This window comes from Scyliorhinus canicula, chromosome 1 (assembly GCF_902713615.1).
Source record: "Scyliorhinus canicula chromosome 1, sScyCan1.1, whole genome shotgun sequence".
NCBI classification, from domain to species: Eukaryota; Metazoa; Chordata; class Chondrichthyes; order Carcharhiniformes; family Scyliorhinidae; genus Scyliorhinus; species Scyliorhinus canicula.
In genome coordinates this window covers 49751192-49764498 of record NC_052146.1, presented here as the reverse complement: position 1 = coordinate 49764498, position 13307 = coordinate 49751192, and the positions used below count along the sequence as shown (strand labels likewise).

The 13307-nt window shown below is 41.9% G+C and overlaps 1 protein-coding gene across 1 annotated transcript in view; it reads left to right on the top strand.

Moving 5' to 3' along the window:
- The window catches only part of ddx54 (DEAD (Asp-Glu-Ala-Asp) box polypeptide 54), a 67338-nt gene extending 54732 nt beyond the window's left edge, over nt 1–12606 (top strand). The window contains exons 17-20 of the mRNA XM_038790468.1: nt 3611–3724; nt 5999–6100; nt 9353–9450; nt 11914–12606. Of these exons, the coding sequence (XP_038646396.1) occupies nt 3611–3724; nt 5999–6100; nt 9353–9450; nt 11914–12146 (547 nt within the window). The 3' untranslated portion in view covers nt 12147–12606. The remainder of the gene's footprint in view (nt 1–3610; nt 3725–5998; nt 6101–9352; nt 9451–11913) is intronic.
- The last annotated feature ends 701 nt before the right edge of the window (nt 12607–13307 follow it).

Sequence of the window (13307 nt, the reverse complement as noted above, 5' to 3'; positions counted from 1 at the left end):
CAGGGCATTGCACGGTGGTACAATGGTTAGCACTGCTGCCTCGCGTCACTGAGGACCCAGGTTCGATCTCAGCCCTGGGTCACAGCCCGTGTGGAGTTTGCACAGTCTCCCCATGTCTGCGTGGGTCTCACCCCCCACAACCCAAAGATGTGCAGGGTAGGTGGATTGGCCACGCTAAATTGTCCCTTCGTTGGGGAAAAAAAAAGAATTGGGTACTCTAAATTTATATTTTAAAATTTTTGAAAAATCTTTCAACAAGCACATGGGCTGAATGGCGGCTTCCAATGCTGTATTACTCTGATTTTTTTTTTAGGTCATTTATTGGAGTTGTATGGTGTCAGGAAGTGCTTGGCATTGATCCACACAGTTCCATACCTCAATCTCAACCACATCATTGCCTGGAAGCATTAAGCTGATGGCTGCATACTTCTGCGGAGGAGGAGTGAAAATTAATTTGTTTTCTGTGTGTGATGTGGAGAATGGGGAACTCTTTGTGCTAAAAACTGCCATCTTTTGGTTCATTCTAGTTTTGTCTTTGATTAGATACCTGTCTAAGGTTTTATATTTTTCCATGTTGTAGGCTTTTTGTTCAGTACTTTGTTTTGGCTCACTTTTTATTTTCTACAGCATTTTCAGCACATTTTATAACTGTATTCCTTGAATTTGCTTGCTGATATTCCCTTTCAAAAAGGGTCTTTCTCATTATTTATAAGTAGGGGTTAAATAATAAAGCACTTGGACGCTGTTACTAACTGAAAAGAAAGGTTGATTAAATGCCAGTACCACCATGCTGGAAGATCTACGGCAGTTAGTGAATGTACTTATTTATTTATTCCTATTAGCTTGATTGAGTTATCAGAAAACATGACCTGCGTGTGCAGTGCTAAATTCTGATGCAATCTGAAACTTAATTTGATTTGAAGCTATACATAAACAAATAGTTTTACCTCGAGGCAAAATATTGGACAGGGCAGACTCCTTCCCAATCTGTACAGCCTAGCAGGTCGTTCCATGTATGAAAAGAAATCATAGGACGTTGATAAATACACAATGTATAGACATTGGGGTGAACATATGAAGAATAGTGCTACAACAGTAGAGAAGATGCATAGAGAGATCAGTTGAGTTCATAAGAGGGTCATTCAGGCTTTTGGTAACAGCAGGGAAGAAGCTGTTTTTGAATCCATTAGTGTGTGTTCTCAGACTTGCCTTCTGTCTGATAGAAGAGAGAATAACCCGGGTGAGAGGGAGTCTTTGATTATTCTGCCATTTTTCCCAAGGCAGCGGGAGGAGTAGACAGAGTAAATGGATGGGAGGCGGATTCGCATGATGACTGGACTCCGTTCACGCCTCTCTATAGTTACAATTTTGGGCTGAGCAGTTGCCATACCAGGCTGTGATGCAACGAGATAGGATGCTTTCTATGGTGCATCTGTAAAAATTGGTAAGAGTCAATGTGGACATGCCGAATTTCTTTAGTTTCTTGAGGAATTATAGGCGTTGTTGTGCTTTCTTGGTCGTAGCATTAACGTAGGTGGATTGGACAAATTGTTGGTGTTGTGCACATCTAGGATTTGAAGCCGTCAACCATTTCCACATCAGCCCTATTGATGCAGACAGGGGTGAGTACGACATTTCGCTTCCTGAAGTCGATGACCAGTTCCTTAGTTTTGCTGACCGAGGGGGAGATTGTTGTTGTTGCACCATGCCACAAGGTTCTCTATCTCCTGTACTTTGACTCATTGTTGTTTGAGATCCAACCTACAGTCTTGTCATCAGCAAACTTTAGATAGAGTTGGAGCTGAATTTTGCCACACATTCATGTGTGTGAATAAGGAGTGGCAGCATGTGGCGCAGTGGTTAGCACTGGGACTACGGCGCTGAGGACCCGCTTTCGAATCCCGGCCCTGGGTCACTGTCCGTGTGGAGTTTGCACATTCTCCCCGTGTCTGCGTAGGTTTCACCCCCACAACCCAAAGATGTGCAGGGTAGGTGGATTGGCCACACTAAATTGCCCCTTAATTGGGAAAAAAAAAATTGGTTACTCTAAATTTATAAGAAAGAAAAAAAATATGTGTGTATAAGAAGTATAGTAGGGGGCTAAGTATGCAGCCTTGCAAGGCCCTGGTATTGAAGATTATTGTGGAGGTGGTGTCGTTGTTTATTCTTGCTGATTGGAGTCTATCGGTCAGAAAGTCGAGGATCCAGTTGCAGAGGGAGCAGCCAAGTTCTAGGTTTTGGAGTTTTGATATGTGTTTGGCTGGGATTATGGTGTTGAAGGTGGAATTGCAGTCAATGAATAGGAGTCTGGCATAGGAGCCCTTGTTGTCGAGATGCTCCAGGATTGAGTGTAGGGCCAGAGAGGTAGCATCTGCTGTGGACTGATTGTGGCGGTATGCAAATTGTACTGGATCATGGCATTCTGGGAGTATGGAGTTGATGTATCCCATGACTAACCTCTCGAAGGACTTCAGAATGATAGGCTACTGGACAGTCGCTGTTAAGGCACATTGCCTGGTTCTTCTTTGGCACTGGTATGATGGCGGTCATCTTGAAGAACCTCAGAACGGAGTAGGGACAGGTTGAAGATGTCTGCAAACACACCTGCCAGTAGGTCCATGCAGGATCTGCGTGCACACCCAGGAACTCCATCAGGACTCATTGCCTTCCATGGGTTTACTTTCAAGAAGCCCAATCTGACTTCTGAGGCTGTAACGGTAGGTATGGGTGTGTCCAAGGCTGCTGTGGCAGTTGACTTTGGTGTGTTGGCTTCCTGCTCGAAACTAGCATAGAATGCATTCGTACAGCGAGAGAGAGAATGGGAGCTCCTGATCGGAGTACAGCGAGCGAGAATGGGAGCTCCTACAAAACTAGAGGTTATAAATATCAGATAATCATTTCTAGATCCAATAAGGAATTCAGACGAAACCTAAATGTGGTAAGATTGTGTATCATAGGGCGGCATGCAGCGCAGTGGTTAGCACTGGGACTGCGGCACTGACGACCTGGGTTCGAATCCTAGTCCTGGGTCACTATCCGTGTGGAGTTTGCACATTCTCCCCATGTCTGCGTGGGTTTCACTCCCACAACCCAAAGATGTGCAGGCTAGGTGGCCACACTAAATTGCCCCTTAATTGGGAAAAAAAAATATTGGGTACTTTAAAAAAAAAAAAATTTAAGTTTATTTTTAAAAATTGTATCATGCTACCTCAAGGAGTAGTTGAAACAAATATCATGGATGCATTTAAGGACTAAGTACATGACAAAGAATAGAATCAAAGTTCATGCTGACAGGATTAAAAGAAATGAGGTGAGAGAAGGCTCATGTGGAGTATAAATGATGGCAGAGGCCAGTTGCACCAAATTGCCTGTTTTTGTGGCAGTATGCTCTAATATTTCAGATAATGCAAGAGTACAGTAGTGTCCATTATCAATTGATCCAGTATAACTGAAAAAAAAACACGCAGAGTACCTGCATATCGGAAATGGAATTTGCAGTAGCAATGTCCCTTTTCATTACCCTGTTTCTCAAAGCAATATTTTTAGTTGTGCAGTTCACTGAAATTAAACAATTTTTTTTAAACTCGTGCTTTTATTTCACTTAATCTAGATTAAGTTTAAGTGGGGAAGGTACCACCTTTGAACAGCAGGCATCTGGAGCTGTGTTGGACTTGATGGGTGATGAAACCGAAGATTTGCAAAAAAAGAAACAAATGATGAAGTGGTAAGTATTATTCGTAATGTGCTTTCAATTCATAACTGCTCGCGGGTTCAATTGATGGCTGCTACTGGGCATTTTAAAAATAGATCTCGGGTGGAATTTAATCCCTTGTATATTACGTGAGTAGAACCTTTTACCCATTGTATGTATGTATGTGTGTGCATACTATCCCTCAGTCAGATGTGCAAAACAAGTTATTTTCCCATAGGAAAACCTGTATTAATGGTAAATTATGGTCCTGACCGGCATTTGTTTATTAAAACCTATTGGCTGCCTTGAACACGATTCGCCCAAAAATCATTAAATAATCGTAACAACTTATCTCCAGCTTACCTCATCTTCCTTCCTTGACCATCTGTTAACTCTTTCTCTCCCGCTTGTTGCTTTTCCCAACTTGCTGCTTCCCTCTTGTTCACTGCCTCTCCTAACTCTCATGTTCTCTACCTTCCCACTTGCCACTTTCTCCTCAACCCCTCCCCGCTATTTCCCACCTCGTTGCCTCTCCTAACTTGCTGCTTCCCTCCACTAGCTCCCCCTTCCAACCTGTGTTCTCCGCCTCTACAGTTTGCAACCCCCCCCCCCCCCCCCCCCCCCCAAACTTCTCGACCATTCCACTCGGTTTCTTTACTTGTCTCTTCCAACTCGTTGCTTTCCTCTCGCTCTCCACCTCTCCCGCTTTCCACTTCCCTCTTAATCCTTCCTGCTCACTGTTCCCTTGTGCACACTGCTACTCCCGGCATGCGACTTCCCTCCCTGTACCTTCTAATCGCTGATTGCCATAGGGGCTGGTTTAGCACAGGGCTAAATCGCTGGCTTTGAAAGCAGGCCAAGGCAGTTCAGCAGCACGGTTCAATTCCCGTACCGGCCTCCCCGAACAGGCGCCGGAATGTGGCGACTAGGGGCTTTTCACAGTAACTTCATTTGAAGCTTACTTGTGACAATAAGCGATTTTCATTTTCCTCTCCCAGACTGTCACTGTAGGTGAGGGCAAGGGAAAGGAGTTGCAAGAGGGCGAGAGATAAGCGGAGAGGGCGAGAACTAGGTGAGTAGAAGGGTGGGGGGTAGCTGAACTGGAATGGGAAGGGGAGGAGAAAAATAATTTTTAACAGTTAATGAACATATAGATTTCTAAAGAAATTCAGCTATATGTGCCAGTAGCAAAAAGCTTGTTTTGGCTGTGATTGTAATTGAGGTACACTGTTGTTGTGACTAGTTTACTTAGAACATTCTTTGTTTTTCTTAATGAAAAAATTCACCAGAATGATACCAGGGCTAAAATGGCAAATGGCGGCACAGTAGCACAGTGGTTAGCAGTTGCTTCACGGCTCCAGGGTCCCAGGTTCGATTCCCGGCTTGGGTTACTGTCTGTGTGGTGTCTGCATGTTCTCCGTGTCTGCGTGGGTTTCTTCCAGGTGCTCTGGTTTCCTCCCACCGTCCAAAGATGTACAGGTTAAGTGGATTGGCTATGCTAAATTGCCCTTAGTGTCCAAAAAAGATTCGTTGGGGTTACAGGGATAGGGTGGAGGTGTGGGCTTGGGTAGGGTGCTCTTTCCAAGGGCTGGTGCAGACTTGATGGACTGAATAGCCTCCTTCTGCACTGTAAATTCTATGATTCTATGAGCTGGATAGTGTAGGAAAGGTGGTAAGCAGGAGGGGCAGCGAAAGTAGGGAAGCGGCATGTGGGAAGGTTGGCAGAATGGAGAGATGACGGGCAAGCTTAGAGGGTTGAGGAAGTGGGAAAAATAACTGGTAATTTGTTTTTCTAGAAACTAAGCATACTCTGAAATTGGATGAAAATAAAGTTGGGGAAACACTATTGGGCAATGTCCTTAATTTATCAACCACGCTATTAGAACAAGCTTTAAATGGGGGATAACAGTATCCTGCATGAGTCCCCTTTTGCAAACAATATAGTTTAGATTTTCATTAACTTATTGAAACTAATTCTGATTCCTCATCCTCTTTTTCATTGTGCCTATTTTGTCTTTGATCACCTTGATTTTTTTGATTTTTTTTATTGTGCTAAGCATTTTCTTCAAAATGTTTTAAATGGAAAATGTTGTATCCCGAACAGCTTTTCAAACAAAATGAATAATTGTAATACTTCAGCTTGAAATGTCAAATGACGATTACACCAGTTTCAGCTAACTCTTTTCTTTTGCGTGCCCAGATTGAAGCTGTCAATCTCATGCATTTCTACATGAGTTTTGTAATGTGCTGCAGTTACTAACCTCATCTCAATAGAAATTCTGTTCACTTTTTTGAATTTTTGTGCAGGGATCGTAAAAAAAAGCGATTTGTTAGGGACACTGGCAAAGAAAGTAAGAAAATAAAGACTGAAAGTGGAAGATACATCAATGCATCTTACAAGAAAAACATGTATCCTTTTTATCGGGTTTCGTTTCACTCACGATTACTATTTGTTGGTCTTGCTTTAACCTAAATCTGAAATAGATCAAAATAATTTTGCTGTGGCATTCTATTGAGACCCTTATTTAAGAGAAGTACAAATGTGTAGTACTTCAATCAGAAATTAGTTACCCAGAGGTCTGGTCAGACCCCATCTGGTCTACTGTATTCAGTTCAGGAAACTAAACCTCCTGAAAGCTATAATTAGCCTTGGAAAAAGTAAAGTGCAAATTCACCAGAATGGCCCCAGAATTAAAATGGCTAAATTGAGGACAGTTTGCAAGAATTCCATCTGTTTTCACATGAGTTCAAACAGTTGAAGGGTGATTTTAAACTAGGTATGTAAAAAAAAAATAAAGAAATCAATTGGTTACTGAGGACCTATTTCCTCTGGTAAGAAATCCAGAACAAGGGGACGTCTTAAAATTAGAGCCATGCATTTAGGAGTTAAATCAGGAACCACTTTTTCTTATTGATTCTTCCATGTGAGACGAGTGTTGCCTTCTTGAACTGCTTCAATACATGTGGCCTTTGACCCAGCGACAGTGAAGGAACGGCAATATAGTTTCAAGTCAGGATGGTGGCTTGGAGGGGAACTTGAAAGTGATGGTGTTCCCTTGTCCTTTAGTACAGGGTGCAGGTCTGGAAGGTGCTGTCAAAAATGCCTTGGTGAGCTGCAGCAGTGTATCTTGGAGATGGTACACAGCACTGTGCGTTAGTTGTGGGGGAAATGAATGTTGAAAATGGTGGATAGGAAGCCAGACAAGTGGGCTGCTTTGTTTTTGTCAAGCTTCTTGAGTGTTGTTAGAGTTACATTCATCCAGACCAGTGGCAAGTATTCCTTTGCACTCCTGACTTATTTATGCTTTGTAGATAGTGGGAGTCAGGAGATTAGTTACTCGCTGAAATATTCCAGCCTCTGAGCTATTTATATGGCTGGTCAAGTTTAGTTTCTGGTAAATGGGTGGCATGGTGGTGCAGTGGTGCTGAGGACACAGGTTTGATACCAGTCTGGGTCGCTGGTTTTTGCTCATTTTCCCTGTGTCTGCGTGGGTCTCACCCCACAACCCTAAGATGTGCAGGGTAGGCAGATTGGCCACGCTAAATTGCCCCTTAATTAGAAAAAAGAATTGTGTTCTCTTAATTTGTTTAAAAGTAGTAACCTCCCAGGTGCAACTGTTACTTGCCACTCATCAGCCTAAGCCTGAATGTTGTCCAGGTCTTACTGCATGAGGGCACAACTGCTTCTGTACCTGAGGAGTTACAAATGGTGCTGAGCATTTTGCAGTCATAAGTAACCATCCCCATTTCTAGCCTTATGATAGAAGGAAGGTCATTGATGAAACAGCTAAGTTAATGGAAACTACCCTGAGAATCTCCTGTACTGATGTCCTACAACTGAGTTGATTGACCTCCAACAACTACAAACAACCGAACCTCCTTAGTGCTGGTATGAATCAATCAGCGTAAAGTTTCCCCTCTGATTCTCTTTGACTCCAGTTTTGAAAGGGCTCCTTGAAGCCACACTTAGTCATATCCTGCCTTGACATCAAGGGCAGTCACTCTAACCTCCCCTCTTTTGTCCATGTTAACACCAAGACTATAATGAGATATGAGCCAAGTGGGCTTGGCAGAGCCCAAACTGAATGTTAGAGAGAAAGTTATTTCTGAATAAGTGCCACTTGGTAGCACTGATGACAACCTCGTTCATCATTTTTCTGGTGATTGAGAGCTCAGTAATTGGCCAGTTTGGATTTGTCCTACTTTTTATAAACAGAACAAACCTGGTCAATTTCCCGCAGTGTTGGGTTGATGCCACAATCATGGTGTACGGGAACAGCTTGGCTAGGGGTGTGTACAAGTCTTCAGTACTCTTGCTGAAATGTTATCAGGTCCCACAGCCAAGCTTTTGAAGTATTCGGTGTCTTCAGCCATTTCTTGGTACATCACATAGTGTCAATTGAACTGACAGAACACTAGCATCTGTGACGCTGGAAAGCTCCGGAGGGGGTCAAGATCCAGTCAATACTTATGCCTGAAGATGCTTTTTTAAATTCTTTAATGTGACATGGGCATTGCTGGCTAGGCCAGCAATTTTATTGCCCATCCATAATTGCCCTGGAAAGTGGTGGTGAGCGTCGCCTTAAACTGCTGCAGTACTCTTGTGTAGGTGCTCCCATAGTGCTGTTAGGAAGGTAGTTCCAAGATTTTGACTGATGTGCTGGGCTCCCACATCATTAAGGATGGGAATATTAATAATCTTTATTAGTGTCACAAGCAGACTTGCATTAACACTGCAATGAAGTTACTGTAAAAATCCCCTAGTCGCCACATTCCGGCACCTATTTGGGTACACTGAGGGAGAATTCAGAATGTCCAGTTCACCTAACAAGCACGTCTTTTGGGATTTGTGGGAGGAAACCGGAGCACCCGGAGGAAACCCATGCAGATGTGAAGTGAATGTGCAGACTTCGCGTAGACGGTGACCCAAGCCAGGAATCGAACCAGGTCTCTGGTGCTGTGAAGCAACAGTGCTGACTACTGTGCTGCCATTGTGGAGCCAGTTGTCTAATGACCACCATCATTCACAACTGGATGTGGCAGGACTGCAGAGCTTGGATCGGAATTGTCCGTTGTGGGATTACTTAGATTGTGTATTTTGTGTTGGTTCTGCCGTTTTGGTCTGCAGGTAATCCTGTGTTGTAGCTTTACCAACATTTAAGTATTCTCTTGACAGTCCAAAGAGGAACTGTATGTAAGATATTGAAGGGAAAGGAATTACTTGGCTCATGGGGAAGTAGTAAGGGAGTGAGTGGCATTACTCGGATAGCTGTACCAAAATTTAGACCGAAGCTGACTGACCTCTGTTCTGTATCTTTATGATTCCAGTGAATATATATTTTGGGACACTTAATTAAATGTACCACTATGCCCTTTGACAGTCGGATATGACTGTTATAAGTGTAGAAAAACAGCCTGGTAACAGGTAATTTTTAATAGGTAAGCGAGGGAGAAAATGTACTTGAATCCAATAAAGTGTTGTGTCAGTTCTTCAGAAATGATTTGTACTCAAATGAACAGCATGACCATCTTACTGCAATCGGTGTGGGTTATGCTTAAAATTTCTCTCCTTTTGAGATGGTACATACTCGAGATTTGAGATTAAAATGGTTAAAAATAACAACCCAGAGTGAATCCGTTTCCGTGACTAGCAATATTTAGCTATGAGGAGTGGAAGAAGAAGTACAAGATTGATGACAGAATATCCGATGATGAAGCTGAAAATGAGCGAAAGAATCACAGGAAAAAAGGTGGCCGAGGTAAAACTACTTTTTTTTATTAATTGTTATCTTTATGTGCCAAAGTATTGAGTTAAAAACTAAACACCTTGTGCTAAATCATGAATGTTACTGGCAATTGTAAGCAGTATTTTCTGAAAACCATGCGGTATTAGCCCAGCAGTTCTGCTCTGACTCTTTGTTTCTTAGTGCAAAATGTTGTAGTCCATTAAAAGGAAGGAAAGAACTTAAACTTGTGTTGCCCCATTTCAACAGGTCAACAATTCTTTTTGTTAAAATTTTATATTTGTCTAATTTTCTTTGCACTTTTTTCAGCACTTTATTGAGCATCGTTCAATAATCCTGCTTCATATTTGTGAAATATTTTTAAATATCTGACTGCAAATGACATCTGAAGGAAATAGATGTGCTAAATCAAGGTTTAATTTAGAGTGTTACACAATCTAGAAATTGAGACAAATTACACGTGTGGTTAGGGGTGCGAACTAATTTTGTATTCTTTCACTGGGTGAGAGCATCACTGGCTAAACCTGTGTTTATTGTCCATCCCAAATTGCCCTTTGAAAGGTGCAGCTCCTGGTCAGTAGTAACTCCCCCAGGATGTTGATAGTGGAGGAGTTGGTAATGTCAAGGGAAAATGGTTGGACTCTCTTGTTGAAGATGGTCATTGGCCTGGCACAAATCTGTATCTTGCCACTTCAGCCTGGAAAGTTGTCCTGGAAGTTTCATCCCAAACCCTGCCCTTATGTTGTAACCAAGAGTCAGCCAACCCATCCATTCTGTGACGTAGTGCCTTCCTAAGCCAATTGAAAGATGCTTGATCATCAGCCAAACTGGCCTTTTTTCCCCCATTTTCAACATTTTTTATAACTGGTAATGTTTGAAGAAAATGACAAAGAAAACGCAGCCTGTTTTTCATGTTCTAATGATTTTTCTCTGGGTTACACACAGCAATGTCCTGGAGATTGATTGATTTATTTTTCCAGAGATTCCAAGCTAATCCTGGAGGGTTGGCAGTTAACTACATGTGGTGGAATAGACTGTCCAAAAAAAAGTGGAGGCAGTTAGTGTTAAAATTTGAGGGACAGTTGGATATTTGATAGAATGGATGATCAGAGAGACCTTTTGTACCAGATAAATAGATTACTTAGTCTCCTTCATTTTACTTTCTGAAATTCCTATAATTATGGAAATAACTGAGAAAATGCTTGAAAAAGACAAAGTATATACATCTTTAAGTATACTTTTTAAAAATTAAGTAGATAATGTGTATGTATTTTTTACAAAGTTTACATCTTTTAGCAATTACATGCTATATTTTCACTGATATAATTTGTATGATGTATTTTTGTTCAGTAAAAGTCATTTGGAAGTCCCATAAGACTTCTCATGGATAGGGTTGGATGTCGTGATGTTTAGCATGTTGTGTTTTCAACTAGAGAAGGGCATGTAGCATAGTAGGTTTTGGAGCAAAGCTCAATTGAAAAGAGCAGGCAGAAGAACAGAATAAGGGTTGAAGAGAGAGACTGCAGCATGTAGATTAGAGTGAGGTTGGGATGTGCAGGAGGGGAGAGCTGGGGATGGTAATGAATGGAACACTATGTATATTTGAGGACTGAAGAATGCAGCATCACACCTGTGTATTCTCTTTCTTGCAACAGCACATTCACATATTACAGGACATCCAGAGAAGCAGGGACCACCCTTTAAAATGGTGGTATGACATGAAATTAAATCATTTGTTCTGGCTTTTTCCCCTTGGAACTAATGCAATTGGTGTGGTTAATATACTTTTTCAAAAACTGTTTGATAAACTACCATGTAAGAGGTTACAGCAAAAAAAAATAGCAGTGTTAGGAAGGTAGCTGTGTGAATTAAGGGATGGTGGCAGGGCAAAATGGAGTAATTAGTCAGACTGGAAAGATTTGTTCCACTTGGATGTGTGGTAAAGCTCTTTCTATATACAGAATGAATTGGAGGTAGCAATTAGGGGTGAATATTGAAAATTGCTAATGATGCCAAATTGTAATGATTACTATTGTGAAGTGCTGCAAGAGGACATCATGCCCTAGCAAGGATGAGAAGTTACAATTATGAAAAGAGGCACAAAGTTGTTGGGGTGTTAAAGAATTATGTTAAGTGAACAGTGATTCTTATTTGTTGTTTTGCCAACTGATGCAACAAATCTAAAACAATCTCACAATTTAAAGGCGAGAAAATGATTCATTAGCGGTTAGGTAAAATGTGAAATTTTCTGCCGTAAACTGATGTTGAAGTAGAGTGAACAAATTGTTTGGACCAGAGAGAGAGAAACTGATAGGAGTACTTTATTATTGAACGGTATAGGGAGTAAGCAGGTGAGTGGAATGACATTAGGTGGCTCCTGGAGAAAAATATAAGCACCAGCATGATTGGCCAAGTTGCCTGTTGCTGTAATATATTCTGTTGTACCATGATAAAGAAACAACATGTGTAACATTGCAGCTGGAAGAGGAAATTCTAGTTCCTTCCCAAGAAAACAAGGGCAACAGCATGGAGTGCGATCAGAACTGAAGACCAAAGCTGAAATCCTCAAAAATAGAAAGAAAAAAGAAAAGAATCAGTTCCTACAACGGGGAGGAATGAAGAAGCTCAAGCATAAGAACCGACAACGTGCAAGAGAAATGAAGAGCATGGCCTTTGGTAGAGGCAAAGGCAAAATGAGGAAAAAAATGTAATTCTCAATATCAAATGGTCTCCTACAGAACTGGACTATTAATCTTAATGCCATTTGCAGTAATGATGTGCTGCAAGTTCATGTTAGCTGATGCTCATTTGCCTCCCTTGTTACCTATGCAGGTTATCGAAGTTGGGTAACAATGCCTTAAACCAGTTGAACATATTTACTTTCGTGAGATTGTATAAGCTGAAACATAAAGATTGCGTTTCTAATTAAACTTGTTTGTAGAATATTATTCTGAAGACCACTATCATCACTGAAATATTCCAGATTAGTCATTTTAAAACATTTTAGTCTGAAGACTGAAGAAATTCTGGCACTTTTTATTAATAAAAAAGGTTACCTAGTTCACAGTATTTTGGGCATTTTGAGTCCGTTTGTAAAATGTATATTTTCTGTCTGTACCATATCAGCCCATTGTAAAAGAGGTAAAATAAAAATTAAATTCATCACTGTGTTAAACCACTGTTAAAACGCTATTACTCAGACAGTGAGCATTCCAGATGCTGTCATAAGTCATACCTTTAAAAATAAATTGCTGCTCAAATAAAAGTAAAATACTGCAGATGCTGGAAATCCAAATAAAAACAAAATGCTTCTCACTCCACATATGCTGCCAGACCTGCTGAGTTAAATTCAGAATCTAAATGGCCCTTCTGCAGAACTATTCTTTAAAAGGGTCGGTTAGACCCTAAATGTTGGGTGCGATTCTGCGGCCGCATTGCGCTCTCTTGTGCGCAATGCAACCGGAGAGTGCCGGGAGAGGCTTGCAGAGAGCCTCCCGACAGTCTCCATGCCTCCCGGGTTTCTTCGAAGTCCCGCGAGACGTCAGGAGTCGGAACCCCATCCCAAAAGGGCAGGACCGAATGACGCTCGTGGAAGTAGGCCATAAACCTACTTACGACCTATGCACCCAGGATCCACCACTTCCCCGGGGAGGTTGCAGCCAGGCTGATCATTGCTGATCCACCTAAATGTGGACCAGATGGATGGCACCTGTGGGAAGCTCTCCCGGCCACTGGCGACCCCAGAGTGGTTAGGGTAAGTGTAGGGTGACTTCCTGGAACATGGGCACCATGGCATTGCCAAGCTGGAGCAGTGCCAGGGTGGCAGTGCAAGGATGCCTGAATGCCAGGCTGGCACTGCCCATAAAATGAGG